This window comes from Scophthalmus maximus, chromosome 18 (assembly GCF_022379125.1).
Source record: "Scophthalmus maximus strain ysfricsl-2021 chromosome 18, ASM2237912v1, whole genome shotgun sequence".
Lineage (NCBI taxonomy): Eukaryota > Metazoa > Chordata > Actinopteri > Pleuronectiformes > Scophthalmidae > Scophthalmus > Scophthalmus maximus.
This window is the reverse complement of record NC_061532.1, coordinates 16,036,834-16,051,474: the sequence shown is the minus strand read 5'-3', so window position 1 is coordinate 16,051,474 and position 14,641 is coordinate 16,036,834. Positions and strand designations below refer to the sequence as shown.

Here is a 14,641-nt window from a genome sequence, read left to right as displayed (position 1 = left end):
TTACCTTCTATACCCTCAGTGGCCACTTTATTGGGTACACCGGTACAACCTAGTGTACTTCAGTACAACAGCTCTGCCATAAATTCCTACTTAACAAAGGGTCATAATGTTGGTGACATTGTTGGAAATTATATTTGAGAGTATAGATAGGTGTTCACTTTTGTTTTGTTTACCCTATTTACTTATATGATGATGGCAGACACACTTTTGAATATTCTGCAGTCCATCATCCATAACGACCTCACTCTTACCTTTCAGACTTGGGACAAAAAAAAAATCATGTTAACTTTAGATACTTGATGCTAACGTTGCATTTTGATCAATCCTCAGTGTATTCAACTTCAAAACCCACACCAAACAATGGACGTCTGAAAAAACAAAACAGTTTTTAATGACATGATGAGGGGGAGGGGGTCCAGCCAGTGTTCCTGTACAGGGGAGCATAAAGAATCTGAGATTCAAGTCGGTTCCCACACAGAGACAGAGAGTCAGTCCAGAGAAAAGCATCTGTCGGGAAACACTAACAATAGAAAAACACATTGTTATCGAAGGAAACTTTTTTTTTATAAAAAGGAAAATGTACGACGAGGTTTGCAGTACAACAGCTGGAGTCGCCCATGGGGGCAGAGGCAGCCCGAGTGTAGTACACTCTCGTCCTCTGGGTAAAGTTCTCATTAAGGATTGTCTCTGTATTGCCATGGAATAGTCTACTGCTGCTGCTGCTGCTGCTGCTCCTACTATACCACAGCGTACTGCTGATACAGCAGCTCCCGGATCTTATAGTAGTCGTCACACAGGCAGCCCTCCAGCCCAATGCGTCCGGCCTCCGTCTGGACAAAGAGCACAAAAGGCGCACAGGTCATGTCGGTCATCTCGTTGAGACATTCATTTACACTTTGTCAAACATGGCTTCACCTGCAGAGCACCATGCTGACCTCTAAAATGTGACGATATGTCCCATATTCCTTCTCACAGCCAGGATAGAACTTCCAAATGATTTCACACACACAAGTCTTCTTAAACAAGACTCATTTCTCTTTGATTTCATTTTCTGGGTTGCATCTATTTTTAGTTCTTGTCAATTATGCATTTTGTACTCGGTGTCCTGGCTCACTCAGACTTCGTTGTTTACTTTAGTCATTAAGTTCTGCCTGTGATCCTTTTTTCTTGTGCATTCGAGGATGGCAGTGTTTGCTTCTCCTTGTGTTTAATGTTCCATTTTGTGTTAAGTGCTCACATTTTACACTACAGTGTGTGAGGAAATTGGAAATGGGGTAATTTTCAGATAATTATAGTTAGACATCTTTTTTGTCAGATACATGTTTTGTGAATTATGATGATTTAGGTTTTTATCCCAGACAAAATTGAAATCTTGATTTTGGCGTTGCAGGTCAGCTGATGGGGACGGTGTTGCACTCACCCTGCGGACGGCCACCATGTTGTTGCAGACCAGCACTCCTCCCACAAACTCGGCCTGGATGCCCTCTCTCAGCAGGACCTGCTTGAAGTCGGACAGGCGAGGCTCGTTGATGAACACCGACTGATGCCCGGAAATCTAGAGGGAGAGCGGAGGTAGTCAGTCTCGCCATTTCCTAACAGGAAACATTTCCTCCACTTTGCTAAAAGTAAAGAAGAAGACATTATTCTACCAACCAAACTTTTAGAAAAAAACCCCCACTATGCATTCGAGCTTAAGTGTGATTCTTAAAATCACTGGCGACAGAAAGTGCAGGGTCTTAAGTGTCATCTGCTGGTTTGTACTACTAGTAATTCACATTACTGCGACGGGCCTTGAAATGAGGTTACGTGCCAATACGAGTTGAGGAGGCTTTCATCCGAAGGCGGCCGGCCTCTCTCTAAGCGGAATTAAAGTTCCCCTCTGCTCAGAACTGTGCTTTTGCTCGTCATTACTTCATTTGGGTGTTTGTGCTTCACTGTGCAGAATGGTGGACGGCTCAGGAGTTTGACACTTTTCACACTCATCCACTGAAAAAAGGAAGTTTCTCCGTGCTCTACTTAAACCGGAATTTCAGGCACATTTGCTCGAGCGCAACATTGCAATATCGCAAACCAGTTGGGAAGAAAATACAGGTCAAAAATTGAGAATGGACTGTCAGCGAAGCAACAGACATGTTACATTTTTCTTTGTGTTTTCATATATCAGTTACACATATTCTGGATTTTACTAGAGGAGAGGGAGTAGATACAATTTTCAGAAATTCTAACTGGTTACAAAAAAACCCAAAAATAATTATTCCAAGCCATGAAGTTTTTAAGCTACACATGCGGCCAATGAAAGTTCTGTTGGCGTCCCCTCACCTCTTGTGGAGGCAGTGGCTCTAGCGTGGGAATAACGTCGCTCTCCTCGGACGGCTCCTTCTCGTCCTCTCCGAACAGGCTCTTCATGGCGCGCTGCGCCGCCACCGCCGTGGCGTTGAGGTCGATGCCGAGGTCGGGGGCGACGTCCATGGCCAGCTCGCCGCCGTCCTCCGCCTCCTCCTTCTCGCCCTCCTCCAGCATCACGCCCGTGTCCACCTTCACGACGCGCATGTCCAGCACGCCATCAATCCACGCCAGCTCCGTGTCCTTGGCTTTGCAGAACTGCAGGGAGCTCACCAAGGAGTCTTTCAACCGCACCTTTATCGTGAGAAGACAAGATGAATGAAGACGCGGAAGGTTGCGTTCATCCTCCCGACACAGTTATTGCTGAAATAAATCAACCTTGCAGCAGTTAACTTCCTGGCTCAACTGCCAAGGATGTGAAAATGCAAAAAAAATGACCCGACAAAGACAGATCAATCTTCCACAGCGGAGTATTTATGAATCTATAAAACACATTTAAGGGGTTATAAAACATCTTTGTCTACCCAATCTAAAAAAACAAATTCACCCTTAAGCTGCTTTCAGACACGCACTGAAGAGGTTGACATTTGCTAAACTTTTCCATTGTTTTCTCTATGTGAGACTGCAAATATCTGTAAATGTTGCTTGGAAGATTTTCCTGCCATCCGCCCTAGTAAAATTTCAGTGTAATTTCAGTGAGGGTGTGTGAGAATTTGGCAGGAAATTCGCCGGAAGTTACACGGTGAGCACTCTACACAGGCGCCACCCTTCGCCTGAATATCCCGGAAATTTTACAGTTGGTGTGAACGCGTCTGACCCAGACAATCAGTTTATGGCAAACTGTCTGAAAACAACTTAATTGAGCAGCAGGGCTCGTCTGAGGCTGACCTGGTAGATGTGCGTCTCGCTGGTGGCGTCTATCGTCTCCTGCAGTTTGGGCGTGTAGACCTTGATGTCTTTGCTGAACGCTTTGCAGGACTCGGCCAGGTCCAGGCTGGCTTCTGCCGGCCCACGGACGATCACCAGCTGCCTGGGCTTCATCTGGTTAATAATCTTCTTGATGGAGTCGCCGTCGGAGCGACCTTCGTAGTCTATATACGTTACCCTTGCTCTGTAAAGGAACACAGACGGGGCAATAATGATGATTTGTGAAACACGGTTGAGCAGATTCCATTTCTTGACGGACAAGTCATTTATACAGGGGAAGTTTTCCGTCTACACATTACATTTTCTTTGCTTCACATTCAAACATTTACCCTCATTCACACCTGGAGGCCGTCCAACAACCACAACACAATACTGTACTGCCCTGTATTGTTTGCCACTGACCAGCTGTGAGGGCAGAAAATAAAATATGTGCAATATGTGAATTTAAACCTACAGAGTCATAAGTCAGAGCCCCGAGTTTTAGACGACCACTGACCTGATTTCGAGGTTTTCTATACTGGAGATGCATTTGGTGGGAACGACGGAGAGATCCTGGTCCATCGGTTCATCGCCGTTGGTCATCCCAGACTCCAGTTTGCTTTTCTCCTCCTCTGTGGCTTGAAGCTCAGGAACCAGAAACTCCTCGAGCCTTTGAAAATGCAAAAGTATCTTACCGTTAACTGCAGACAAACGTAGATGGGGTTAAGGTGATCTCACGTGTGAATGCGTCAGCTGTGTTGTACCTGATGATTTCCCCGTACTCGTCCCATTTGATCCTTTCCTCGTGTGTGGGGAACATCGGATAAGACTTCTTGGCTTGTTTGAAGAAACTGCCTTTGCGGTTCCCCTCGCCCTTCATCATCAGGTCGTGGTGTTTGTGCTTCACGACGGCCGGTACGTCCAGCTCGTCGTCCATATCGCTTTCATCACTGGAGTCCACATCCACCCTGCGAGAGCAACAAATAAACATTAAATGACACAAGTCACATTTTTTCCAAAGGGCATGTTGTCTTTACAATGTCATGACTCATCTCCCATTTACAGATTTGCATTTGAACAGCCTGTTTTACACTTGGCATCTAGACCATCATTCGCATTTCTGTTGGCTTTTTGCATAATTGGCTGTTTAGTTGTCATCAGACTGTAAAATTACAAGGAAACAAGGAAATAAAAGTGGTATCTCAACTGACACTTACTCTTTTGCTTGTTCAAGTTTTTTAGCTGCTTCTTTCTTTTGTTTGTCCTTTTCGAGGAATTCGTCCAGATCCTTCCCTTCCAGCTTCACTCTTTTCCTCACCTGTCATATTGAGTAGATAAAAAAAAAAATGGTGATAAATGCTGCATGATGAGATAAATCTAAACCGTCTGTCAAGAGTAAATCAGCATCATGACTTACCTCCAGATCCAGCATCTTCTCCCCGGGGTTGTCGATGAGGTAGCGGGCCAGGGTCCCCGGGGTAGTGCGGTAGGTGAGGATGACTGAGTTTTTGCTGTCCTGGCACCACTGGATGAAGAGTTCCCGAGAGAAGCCGGACTCGAGGTCCGGCTGGCTGCAGAGCACCACCTTGGGGCTGGGCACCCGCGCCAGGTCTGCCAGACTGTGACACAGGTTCAGGTGACGGAACTGGAAGGGGTTGTTCCTCTTGTCCTCGAAGCACCTCATGAGCTTGTCACTCATCCACTCCACCTACATACAAACAAACATTACACTATGAAACACGGCTGTTGAAATGACCAAAACCAAAGCAGTATTTGACAAGGCATACTACAATACTCTCTCAAGTGCGATCGATGAATTGTACCTGAGACTTGGAGAACTCCACCACATTGTAGCTGACGTTGTTGAGCAGCGCTAGTGGGTAAACTCCCAGCCCGGCATCCTTAGTCCTCCAAATCTGGTCCAGGAGCTGAGCCAGCTCCAACACGCGGCCCGCTGTGTCCACGGCAATAAGGACATTACCGTCACCGCGCAGGGTCTCCATTACATTCGCTTTGAGGGGGGGGGGGGGGGGGGGGGGGGGGGGGGGGGGGAAGAGAATGTAAGAATATGCTTAAATTTAAAACTGTATTAATCACCTATTTTGTAAAATGAATGAAGGGAAGAGGTGTCAAACATTACACATCCTTTTATTAACTGCAAACTTATAAACAAACTGTCTTAGAAGACAGAAAGAGAGGCTTTAAATGACGATAGGCTTCTTTGAATTTCACTTAATGTTGAAACAAATGAATACAATATTTGTAAAATGATGAGTAAATTAATCCACCACTACTATAGTCTTGAGAAGATCACTTACTAAGGAGCTGCTCATCTCTTTGTTTGCGACGCGGCTGCACATATGTGGCGTTGAACGAGTCCGTAATAAGTAGGGACGGACGGCTGATGCTCTCCAGTGTACAGCCATTCAGGTGACTAGAAACAAGAGCAAAACAGGAAATTAATTAACAGCCAAAATGAAAAAAACTAAATTCCAGTTCATATTTTCACATTTTGTCTGTGCTCACATCTCTCTCTTGTGGTTGAAGTCCACAGCGTAAACAATCTCCTCCTCCCCATCCTTCACTATTTTCCAAATGGTGCCTCCGATCATGTGTCCAGCTGGAAGCGGTGTGATGGAGAGACCATGTCCTTTGCCTGTTAAGTTAAAAAGAAAGACATAAAGACAGTTATGGCAGCTGTGATACGTAACCTCTGGTGACTTCTGACCTGTGTGGATCTGCAACTACAGTAACTCACCTTTCAGGTTGACAATCTGAGAGTATTTCAGCTGCTGGATTTTATCAAAAGCGCAGTCCACGTCGTCGAGGGTGAAGAGTTTGAAGTCTTCACTGTTGTTTCGAGACTAAATGGAGAGAAGGAAACCATTAGGGAAGTAATTAAAGCCATGCAACGGAGTTCTTTTATTAAATAACTTTACATGCACGCCCCCCTTCTTACCTGATATAAATCATACATGAACATCTGTCCCATCTTGTAGACAGGAATCGTGGCATAGATTGTACAGTTGAGACCCAGTTTGCCCACAGCGTACGGCAGGGCTCCCAGGTGAATGGGGTCAGGATGGGAGAGAAGCACAGCGTCGACCTGATGAACATATCTGAGGAGGATAAATTATATATTTCTTCATTTGGCAGATGCTTTTGTCTAAAGTGCACAGACAGAAGTACCAATGAGGTACAATCGAAACCGCAGTGGATCAAGGAGAAGTCTTTGCAGAATAACATCTAAGTGCCTATAGAAGATGACAAGAGCTAATGGACGATCAAGAGACAGAATGAGAGAGAGACAGGCAGGACGATTTGGTAACTCATCCCTCTACCACAGGACCACAAACAAGAAGAGAGCAGATATTATGCCTCATTCTATCTTATAGAAATAGTCACGTGCCCATGTGAACACTGAAACTGAGTTTGAGTGCTGTAATTTCATGTAAATGAGATGATGTTTGTCACATAAGCCTGACTTCCTGTTGACAGTAGATGGCGCTATGACCATGGCTCAATATTGACGATGTGTTGACAATTTTGGATCGAACCATGTGCCTTTGATGTATCTTTGAAAAGGAGCAACATACTGTTGCACGGCAAGGGCCTTTGACGGAAACTCAAGCCTATAGCACATTTAGATCCCAAAGGTTTAGATGACTCCTGTAGAATATGTAGGAGTTTGTATATAACATACAACGTAAAATGGCAACGACAACAAAAACGGGCCAATATGTCACGTTCAAATCAAAATGGCCGACTTCCAGCTGAGATTCGGATATGACTCCAATGGACCCTCCTGCGTGGTTGGACGTGAAAAATTGTGCGTCCCAAATCAAACCCATCTAGGTGACACTTGAATGAGGGCCTCTTAATGTGGTAGGGGGCGCTATAGAGACAATTTGCGACCCTCATGCACAAGATGATTTGATTATGATTTTTTTTTAACGCAAATTTTAAAAAAAAATTATCGGGGGGGGGGGGCCTTCTCGTGCACGTTTAGTCAGTGAAAAAATGATCCTAATTAAACAAACGCCAGGAAAACAACAGGGCCTTCGCTCAGCCTCCAGCGAGTCGGCGCTCGGGCCCTAATACTTACCGCTTCATGGCATCGATGATGTCCATGGAGAAGTTCTCGTCCCAGCCGCAGTCCAGGAGGAAGCGGAATTCATCCACCTGCAGCAGGTAGCAGAGGGCCGACTCCTCCTGAACGCCCGACACGGCGGTCAGCTTGATAATGGACGTCATCTCCTCTTCAGTTGTCCCGCTGAGAGGTGACAGTTGTGTAGGTTAGACCGACAGTGGCTGCAACGTACCGCGACAAAGACGCACATGAAGACTTTGCGAACGAGCACCGGGGTCCATTCAATACAATGCTACGGGGAACACGGAACAAACGCCACGATCCCGTTGCAAAGTTTTAATGAAAGCAAACGCCGGAAAGGCGTTTCTGTGAAATGCAGTCCGTGAATGATTTAGTCAACAGAGTTGGGTTGCCAGTTAGCGCGCACAATCAATTGCGGTGCCCGTTTTAGCATGCTAAGCTACAGTGCAGCCGGGTGGGATCCGAGTGACTTAAAAACGGAAAAGGAACGTTCAACACACCATCAAATACGAGATGAGATCAATTTGCCCCGTTGCAATGGGAACACGACGAAGTGGCGCCTCTGTTATCCCGACTTTACGACATCTGTGGCAGGCGCTTCTAGAAAACACACTCGGCCGGCAGACATCTTTGCCACTACGTCATAGGTCAAAGGGCCACGGAGCGTACCAAGTATAGAGGGGCAGCTGAAAATGTGTTTAATGACAAAACACCCTATTTTCGTAATTTAAAAGTAGTTAATTTCCATAAACTAACCTCATTATCCAGTGATAACATTTATTTTAATTTAGTAAAATTATTTTGATAGTAATTATTATTTTTTTAAATGAATAATTCTCTTGTCCATGTGACCACGACGCATGTGCGCAGTTGGTACAGTCCAGTGTCCTCTGTCCGTCGAGGAAAGCGCTGAAGGCCGCGGCTTAGTCTGAAAACAAGGTAATATTTCAGCTGTAGCAACGGCGTTTGTCTTCAATTTTTGACCATTTGTGCTGTAATATGGTTATTATTTCCAAACGCAAAATAACTATTTCCAACGAGCCGCCGTTCTTAGCGAAATCCTGTGTTGATGCTACATAGCTAGCCGGTTAGCTAGCCCGTCGCTGCTGGCTGTGCAGCGATTAGCATGTGATTATAAAGTGTACAAGCGCTTCATACTTTCAGGATTTTACACTTGATCTGTTGCTAAATATAAATGGTAGAATGACAGCTACCTTGGAAGAAGGTGCGTTATTTCAACAAAAAAAATGATAATTCAACTGTCTGTGTAATCAATTTGGTAGCAGCATGTTTTGGTGATGTTGACAGCTGTTTTGTTATTTTGTCCACAGCGTTCAGATCAGTGAGTTTAGGCCAAATGAATTACACATTGATCCTTCAAAGCGAATCTTGCATGACAGCACTTTTTTTTCCTAAGGATTTCTTCCACTGATATTCTCCAGATCAAATCCCATTTAATTAAAACGAATAGATTAGAATATAAGTCTTTTATTGCCATTGCTCATGTAAAACTGCACAACGACATTCTTCAAACTACTCCCTTTGGGGCATTTGCATAGCAAACATTCGTCACTTTTAAAAGAGCAGTGAGTGAAAAACGAACATGTATAAAAATATATAATTAGAAATATATAAATAAAATGTCTCTGTTGACTGAGCATAATAGTACAGATAGAATTTAAACGGACGGTTGTGCAAGTTGCACATTGTCAATAGAAAAACACTGAATACATGTTAAGGTTGTCAGCAAATACAGTTGTAAAATATGGTATCCATTTCTTAATTTCCATGAAAATGTTTCACTGGTTTGTTGTCAGGGGCTGTGATTATCATTCACAGTTTAAGGCGATTATATTATTACTATCTATTGAAAACATTTTCTCACATCAAACTAATGAATCCATCAGTCTCAATGTGTTGGAATGAATAATTGACTTCTTCAATCACTAGTGCTGGTGTAAGCATACGTGATCAGAGAGTGAAATGATTGACACTGCATTAAAAGTTCCTGTATGTCTTCTGCTCGTTGCTGCAGGAACCATGGTCAACTTTGTGGCTCTTGCGCGTGAGCACTGGGTGAACATACTGGTGCCCATGGGCTTTGTGTTGGGATGGTACCTCGACAAGCAACAGGACCAGTATCTGACAGCTTACAGGAACAAAAGTGTTTTGTTCAGCAGGTAAGAAAGAAAAAGCAACTGCCTGTTTCTACACGTTAAAGATCAGGTGCGATTCATGCTGCTGTACACTAACTTTACACTAAACGACTGTAGTGTTGTGTTAGTAGGACTTCAAAAAACTGGATAAACAAGTTTAATTTTAGTGAAAAAGTTTAGATATGACTGCTGCATCTTCACATCAGTCCTCAGAGTGTTTGAAGTGAAAGCAGAATTACTCCTTAGTGGAAAGATCATCTAATGCCAAACATGGTCTTCACATGTTCCTCAACGTTCTGATTTCTCTCCTCCGTAGGGAGCTGAAGCCTGGCGAGGAGGTGACCTGGAAGTAGACTACTGCTACCTGGAATGTGTACTGTCGTCTGTGGTGTGAATGACTGATGGGTGGCCCTCAAATCAGATTATTTAAGAAGACTCCTATACCACTGCTCATCAGAAATCTTGTCAGTTGTATCAACCAATAATAAACATGACCTTTCTCATTAAACTCCTTTGGTACTTTCATTCAGTTACACACATCAGTTTTTTAAAAACTGGTTTATTTGATGCCGTTCACAAAACACATTCATGAACGGCTTGTTCAGCATTCCAGTACAGCGAATGAATATTTTTGAGATGAGCGTTTTGAATCCAATATTGTATTTTGTACAAAGGCAGTTTGAAGCTACTCATGCAGTCAGCTTGACCGAAGAATCTGAGAGACCATTACAGAGGTTCTTCAGTGTGGATAATCCCCCTTTCAAAAAGCAGCTCAGCCAAAGTGACCTGTGCAAAAAGAAAACAAACAAAAACATGAGGAGCAGGTCAGACATAGGCTCAGATATTAATAATTTAAAGTTAATATCTATATAAAATAGGATGTGGTTTAAAACTCCTGCATAAATTGCAAAACACAGACGTAATCAGAAAAGAAACAGATCCATATCCAAGTGTAAACTGTACCCTGTCTTCAGCAGATTCACATGGGAAGCTTCCTACAGTCACAAATTGGGGATAAGAATGGATCAGAAACTCGACGGCATCTGTGTGCTGAAAGAAAAACAATCGAATCAGATCACCGTGAACGAAGCATGAGAGATTTGGACAAATCTTTCCAGTCGCTACCTCGGTTTGTATTTCGAAACTCTTGGGCACCTCTTTGTGGTAAACTCTGGAGTTGTCCGTGGTGTAGCAAATATGGACAGAGTCTCCATCACTGCATAACCTGGCAAGAGAGAACGCTTGTAAGCTAAGAATATTTTTGATATTTTAAGCACACTTCTGATCACTTAGACATTTTGAATTATCCATTCTGAGCCTAACTGTCGTGAACGCGGCGGTTAAATGCAATAATCTATTTATATTACCTGGCACATCCAGCACGGAGGAGTCGGACTCGGGTCTGGGTGTTGATTTGTGCACCCACATCAATGACTTCCCCACCTTCCCACCTAGTCGGTGCCCCTTGAACACTGGTGGCCAGCTCCTCTGTAGAAAATGCAGAGAATGTTTGTTTTCTTAATTTTGTTATTATTTATCTCCAGATTTACCTCTTTATTTAAGTGGAATAAAAACACACCGACGTGTCTGTCACATACCTGGAGTCAGCACGGGAGGGAGGCAGTCGTGGAGGAAGTCTCTGGCTTTCTGATCCACGGCAGCATCTACCGGGGCGTAATCTTTGAGCTTCTTCAGCAGACTCTCGATTCGTGAAAAGAATTTTGTCCTGCGCGAGTCGTCCTACACAAGGAGAACTTTGAGTTATTTAAATGTCAAGGATTGTGACGGCTGGAATCGACAAGTCATGAAAATAAATAAATAACTGATTCACTACGTTGTCAGAATTCTGCACTCCCATGTATGTCAGGTAGTCCAGAGGTAAGCCCTGTCTGAACTCCACGTCCTCCTCCATTGCCACTTCCAGTGCTGCTGGAACCACCTGAAGAGGAAAGTTAAATTGTGAAAGACCCTTTTCCCCTGTAATATGCTTCACTTTTGATCAAAGATGACCTGTACTTCATCCTGGCATGCCTTAAGGCTGAGAAAGACAGTATACATCCTGTTTCACTGTATATATTATTACTTTTTAAGTAAGTAATAAAATATAAAAGAACTAAAAGTGTTTAGAGGAAAAAAGTAGGCTGTAGGTTTAATGTAGGTCAAAGGGAGAGCATCAAATAGAAAAATTACAATCTACTAACAATGCATAATCGATGAGTGTATTACCTTCTGCAGCAGATCCCCCCAGCTGTTCTTCTGGTAAGAGGAGATGGTGATGTGCAGGGAGTGGACGTCTGGCAGGCAGTCGCCCTGGTGGATGAATCCTCTGGGAAAGTAGAGGAGATCTCCGGCTTCGAGCACCACTTCCAGGATCGGCTTCCCGATGTCCGTCTGTTTGAAGTTCGCTGGAGAGGAAACGCAAAGCAGTCACCTCTGACAAATGTCTGTCGCACAGTTGCCTTAGTGTATCACACCCGCAGAAGCTTTCTCTCTGTTGATGTGTTTAAATCAAATGTCATAAATAATTGTTGATGAGTCAAACTATAAGTACAAATGACAAACAAAGATTTCTTTTTTACTCACGACTGGAAAGTACAGGCAAGACCTCGTCTTCTGACCTTTAAAAAAAAAAGAAAGAAAGAAAGAAAAGCAACTTCACAATGGGTTTCTTCAAATCTGTTTCTCACAAATTAAATTACGGCTGGATGAAATGGTTTTTGGAGTCAAAAACCCAAAATATAGACAAATTTTATATAAAACTGCTGGAAAAAACATTGTTTGGTGAATCATAACCAACATGTGGTAAATATTTTATATACGCTGGCATATCGGTGACAGTAATTAATGCTATACAAATCTGTGAAGTAAAGCAAACGGTGTGAATTTAACTGTGTCACTGTATGTTACCTTGGGTTGTAGACCCTCCAGTGTTTCTTCCCTTCTAGCTGAACCACAAACGCCTCAATGTCGTCATAATGTGGAGCAAAGCCTTGTGTCCCTGGTGGTGTCAGGTACCTGGTGAAGGACAGCACACATTTAATACCCCCCCAAAAAATGAAAGCAGACCTGAAAGTCTTGAGTCGTCTCAAGTTTTTCCTCTAGAACACTTACACATTGGCTCCAGCCATGCTGCCGAACTGCTCCTGAAGGATGGACAGCACGTTCCACACGGTGGAGGAGAAAGCCTGGGGATTCAGCATTCGAAGGGAGCAGCCACTCTGGAAAAACAAAGATACAGATTTGTACGATGGTTAGTAATCTTCAAGGAGAGCGCTGTGCAGGTTACTGTAATGTTGCATTATAAAAAAATCCCATATATACCTTATAGAAGTCCCACACAGTGAACGGCAGAGCTCTGCCTGGAGGATTGTGCGTCTCCCTCTTGCCATTGGTGTAGCTCGTGACATCCAGGTTCACTCCAAACTGAACATCCTCCTTTCAATTTAATAACGCAAGACATGACAGATTTTTGTCTTCAGTTAAAAGGTTTCAATAAATAAAGTATATAATGCAGAACGAGATCAAATCTTACAGTTCGAGAACAGGTAACACAAAAACAGATGGGAGAATTAGATAAAAGAAATTAAATAAGACCATCAAATAACATTTTTAAAAAGAGTAAAAATAGATAAAAGATAGAAGTTATCATCCATCGCTCTTAAGAGTTGTTTATTTTTTAATTTAACGAGTGAGTAACAGCCTAAAGTGATGAGTGATGAGTGTTCCGGATCGTTACCTCTCTTAATATGCGATCAAACTCTGCTGTGGAGAACAGTCCCTTGTAGTAATGTGGATTCTCGCGTTGAACAAGAATGGGCTTCTTTTCCCATGTATCCCTTACGTAGAAAAAAACAAACATAAATATACATTAATACGTCATCTTGTACAGGAGGTTTGTTGTAATTTTGAATATATAACCTAAGAAATCCATCATGGAATACAAATTTGGTGATTGTGATAAATGGATGTAGTGCTCCTTTGTAGTTACAGAAACTTCTACTTCCTTAGATAAAAATTGAAAGGATGGATTTGCTGTAAAGTGACAGCTGTTTTTCTTAGCTCGTGAAAAGTTGACATTTTTGACGATACATATACAAATTTCACAGTTTGAATGATTCCATTGTTTGTTATATCGATCTAACTGCTTTTTTCTTTATTTTTGCATATGCACATTTTTATTTTTAAAGCTCATTCTCAACCTCATCAGTACCTGAAGAAGGCTTTCGCAGGTATGGGGTCAATGAGCCACTTGAACAGCTGGCTCGCTCTCAGCCTGCTGTTGTTGACTCGTGCCAGGTCGACCAGCAAACCGTCTATCATCTCACCACCAGCCTCAACATCTCCATTCATGCACTCCTCCTCCTCCTCCTCATCTTCCTCCTGCTGCTGCTGCTGCTGCTTCTGAAACACAAGGACTCTGTGACTCTCAGAAAAAAAACACAGATACTGTAACTTTTCGTGGACGTGGTGATGAACATCTATCTGTGCATCCTTGCAGCAGCGGGTACACACTTACTTGTGCACTTCCCTTCTGTCTCTCCTCTCTTTGTGCAGACTTTGGGAGCTTCTTTCGCATCTTCCTCCTCTCAGACTTCACCTGAGCTTTTAGTGCGTTGGCCTTGTTGACTGCGACTCCATTTTCCTTCTTCTTCTTTTTCTTAGCAACCAACTTGGGGAAAAAAACACACAAGGTGCATCACAGCTTGGAAACACACACACACACACACACACACACACACACACACACACACACACACACACACACACACACACACACACACACACACACACACACGCACACACACACACACACAGAGTCAAACCGTGTCATTTAAATAAAGTCTACCTGCACTGGAGGCTTCTTCGCGGGAGGGGGGGCGTCTGCAGGTAACGTTTGATACAAAGCAAAAGCAGACATGTGTTTTCTCTCCATTTTCCTCGAGTGATGTCATCACCCTGCGCCTGCAGCAGCCGTCTTCTTCTAGCTCATAATGTGTGTGCATTAGCGCCCCTTGTGGGCTCATTACCGCCACCCATAGGGTCGTAGTACAAATTACAGTCCAGTTTGTGTAGTGGGGGGGATTTTATGCCAAATTATATATTTGTTTCTGCACACAGTTGGTTT

General features: G+C 43.4%; 3 protein-coding genes across 5 annotated transcripts; 1 reads left to right on the top strand and 2 right to left on the bottom strand.

The window, feature by feature from the left end:
• Positions 1–367: 367 nt before the first annotated feature.
• On the bottom strand, positions 368–8,124 carry cpsf2 (cleavage and polyadenylation specific factor 2). Of its 2 annotated transcripts, none has more exons than XM_035617916.2 (15): positions 7,861–8,124; positions 7,355–7,560; positions 6,209–6,368; positions 6,008–6,113; positions 5,776–5,905; positions 5,568–5,683; positions 5,073–5,260; positions 4,667–4,957; positions 4,467–4,567; positions 4,014–4,217; positions 3,767–3,919; positions 3,232–3,454; positions 2,320–2,637; positions 1,421–1,555; positions 368–830 (listed from the first exon to the last, which is right to left on the bottom strand). In XM_035617916.2, the coding sequence occupies exons 2-15, from the start codon at positions 7,501–7,503 to the stop codon at positions 738–740; spliced, it is 2,367 nt and encodes a 788-aa protein (XP_035473809.1). In that variant the 5' UTR covers positions 7,504–7,560; positions 7,861–8,124; the 3' UTR covers positions 368–737. The 2 variants fall into 2 exon arrangements, with proteins under 2 accessions (XP_035473809.1, XP_035473808.1); XM_035617915.2 differs by having other exon boundaries at positions 7,355–7,522; positions 7,861–8,122.
• Positions 8,125–8,224: 100 nt separating this feature from the next.
• LOC118290326 (NADH dehydrogenase [ubiquinone] 1 beta subcomplex subunit 1) lies at positions 8,225–10,024 on the top strand. Its single transcript, XM_035617918.2, has 3 exons — positions 8,225–8,299; positions 9,396–9,540; positions 9,833–10,024. Exons 2-3 carry the CDS (start codon positions 9,401–9,403, stop codon positions 9,867–9,869), a joined length of 177 nt encoding a protein of 58 aa, XP_035473811.1. The 5' UTR covers positions 8,225–8,299; positions 9,396–9,400; the 3' UTR covers positions 9,870–10,024.
• A 75-nt stretch (positions 10,025–10,099) lies between these two features.
• On the bottom strand, positions 10,100–14,487 carry riox1 (ribosomal oxygenase 1). 2 transcript variants are annotated; one of them, XM_035617917.2, is made up of 15 exons: positions 14,363–14,487; positions 14,033–14,185; positions 13,727–13,917; positions 13,253–13,352; positions 12,838–12,951; positions 12,628–12,734; positions 12,424–12,531; positions 12,100–12,134; positions 11,743–11,921; positions 11,351–11,455; positions 11,115–11,256; positions 10,884–11,004; positions 10,642–10,741; positions 10,480–10,566; positions 10,100–10,302 (listed from the first exon to the last, which is right to left on the bottom strand). In XM_035617917.2, the coding sequence occupies exons 1-15, from the start codon at positions 14,447–14,449 to the stop codon at positions 10,243–10,245; spliced, it is 1,689 nt and encodes a 562-aa protein (XP_035473810.1). In that variant the 5' UTR covers positions 14,450–14,487; the 3' UTR covers positions 10,100–10,242. The 2 variants fall into 2 exon arrangements, with proteins under 2 accessions (XP_035473810.1, XP_047184641.1); XM_047328685.1 differs by having other exon boundaries at positions 10,480–10,741.
• Between the last annotated feature and the right edge of the window lie 154 nt (positions 14,488–14,641).

What these genes read in the sequence shown, in the direction of transcription:
- riox1 (XM_047328685.1), bottom strand. Translation starts at nt 14,449, where the DNA reads ATGGAGAGAAAACACATGTCTGCTTTTGCTTTGTATCAAACGTTACCT. An exon ending in CGAAGAAGCCTCCAGTGCAG is followed by an intron (nt 14,186 to 14,362) that starts GTAGACTTTATT and finishes TTTTTCCCCAAG; the next exon opens with TTGGTTGCTAAGAAAAAGAA. An exon ending in CTCCGTGCTGGATGTGCCAG is followed by an intron (nt 10,742 to 10,883) that starts GTAATATAAATA and finishes CTCTCTTGCCAG; the next exon opens with GTTATGCAGTGATGGAGACT.
- cpsf2 (XM_035617916.2), bottom strand. Translation starts at nt 7,503, where the DNA reads ATGACGTCCATTATCAAGCTGACCGCCGTGTCGGGCGTTCAGGAGGAG. An exon ending in TTCAACCACAAGAGAGAGAT is followed by an intron (nt 5,684 to 5,775) that starts GTGAGCACAGAC and finishes TCTTGTTTCTAG; the next exon opens with TCACCTGAATGGCTGTACAC. An exon ending in GCGAGACGCACATCTACCAG is followed by an intron (nt 2,638 to 3,231) that starts GTCAGCCTCAGA and finishes CTCACGATAAAG; the next exon opens with GTGCGGTTGAAAGACTCCTT.
- LOC118290326 (XM_035617918.2), top strand. Translation starts at nt 9,401, where the DNA reads ATGGTCAACTTTGTGGCTCTTGCGCGTGAGCACTGGGTGAACATACTG. An exon ending in AAAAGTGTTTTGTTCAGCAG is followed by an intron (nt 9,541 to 9,832) that starts GTAAGAAAGAAA and finishes TCTCCTCCGTAG; the next exon opens with GGAGCTGAAGCCTGGCGAGG.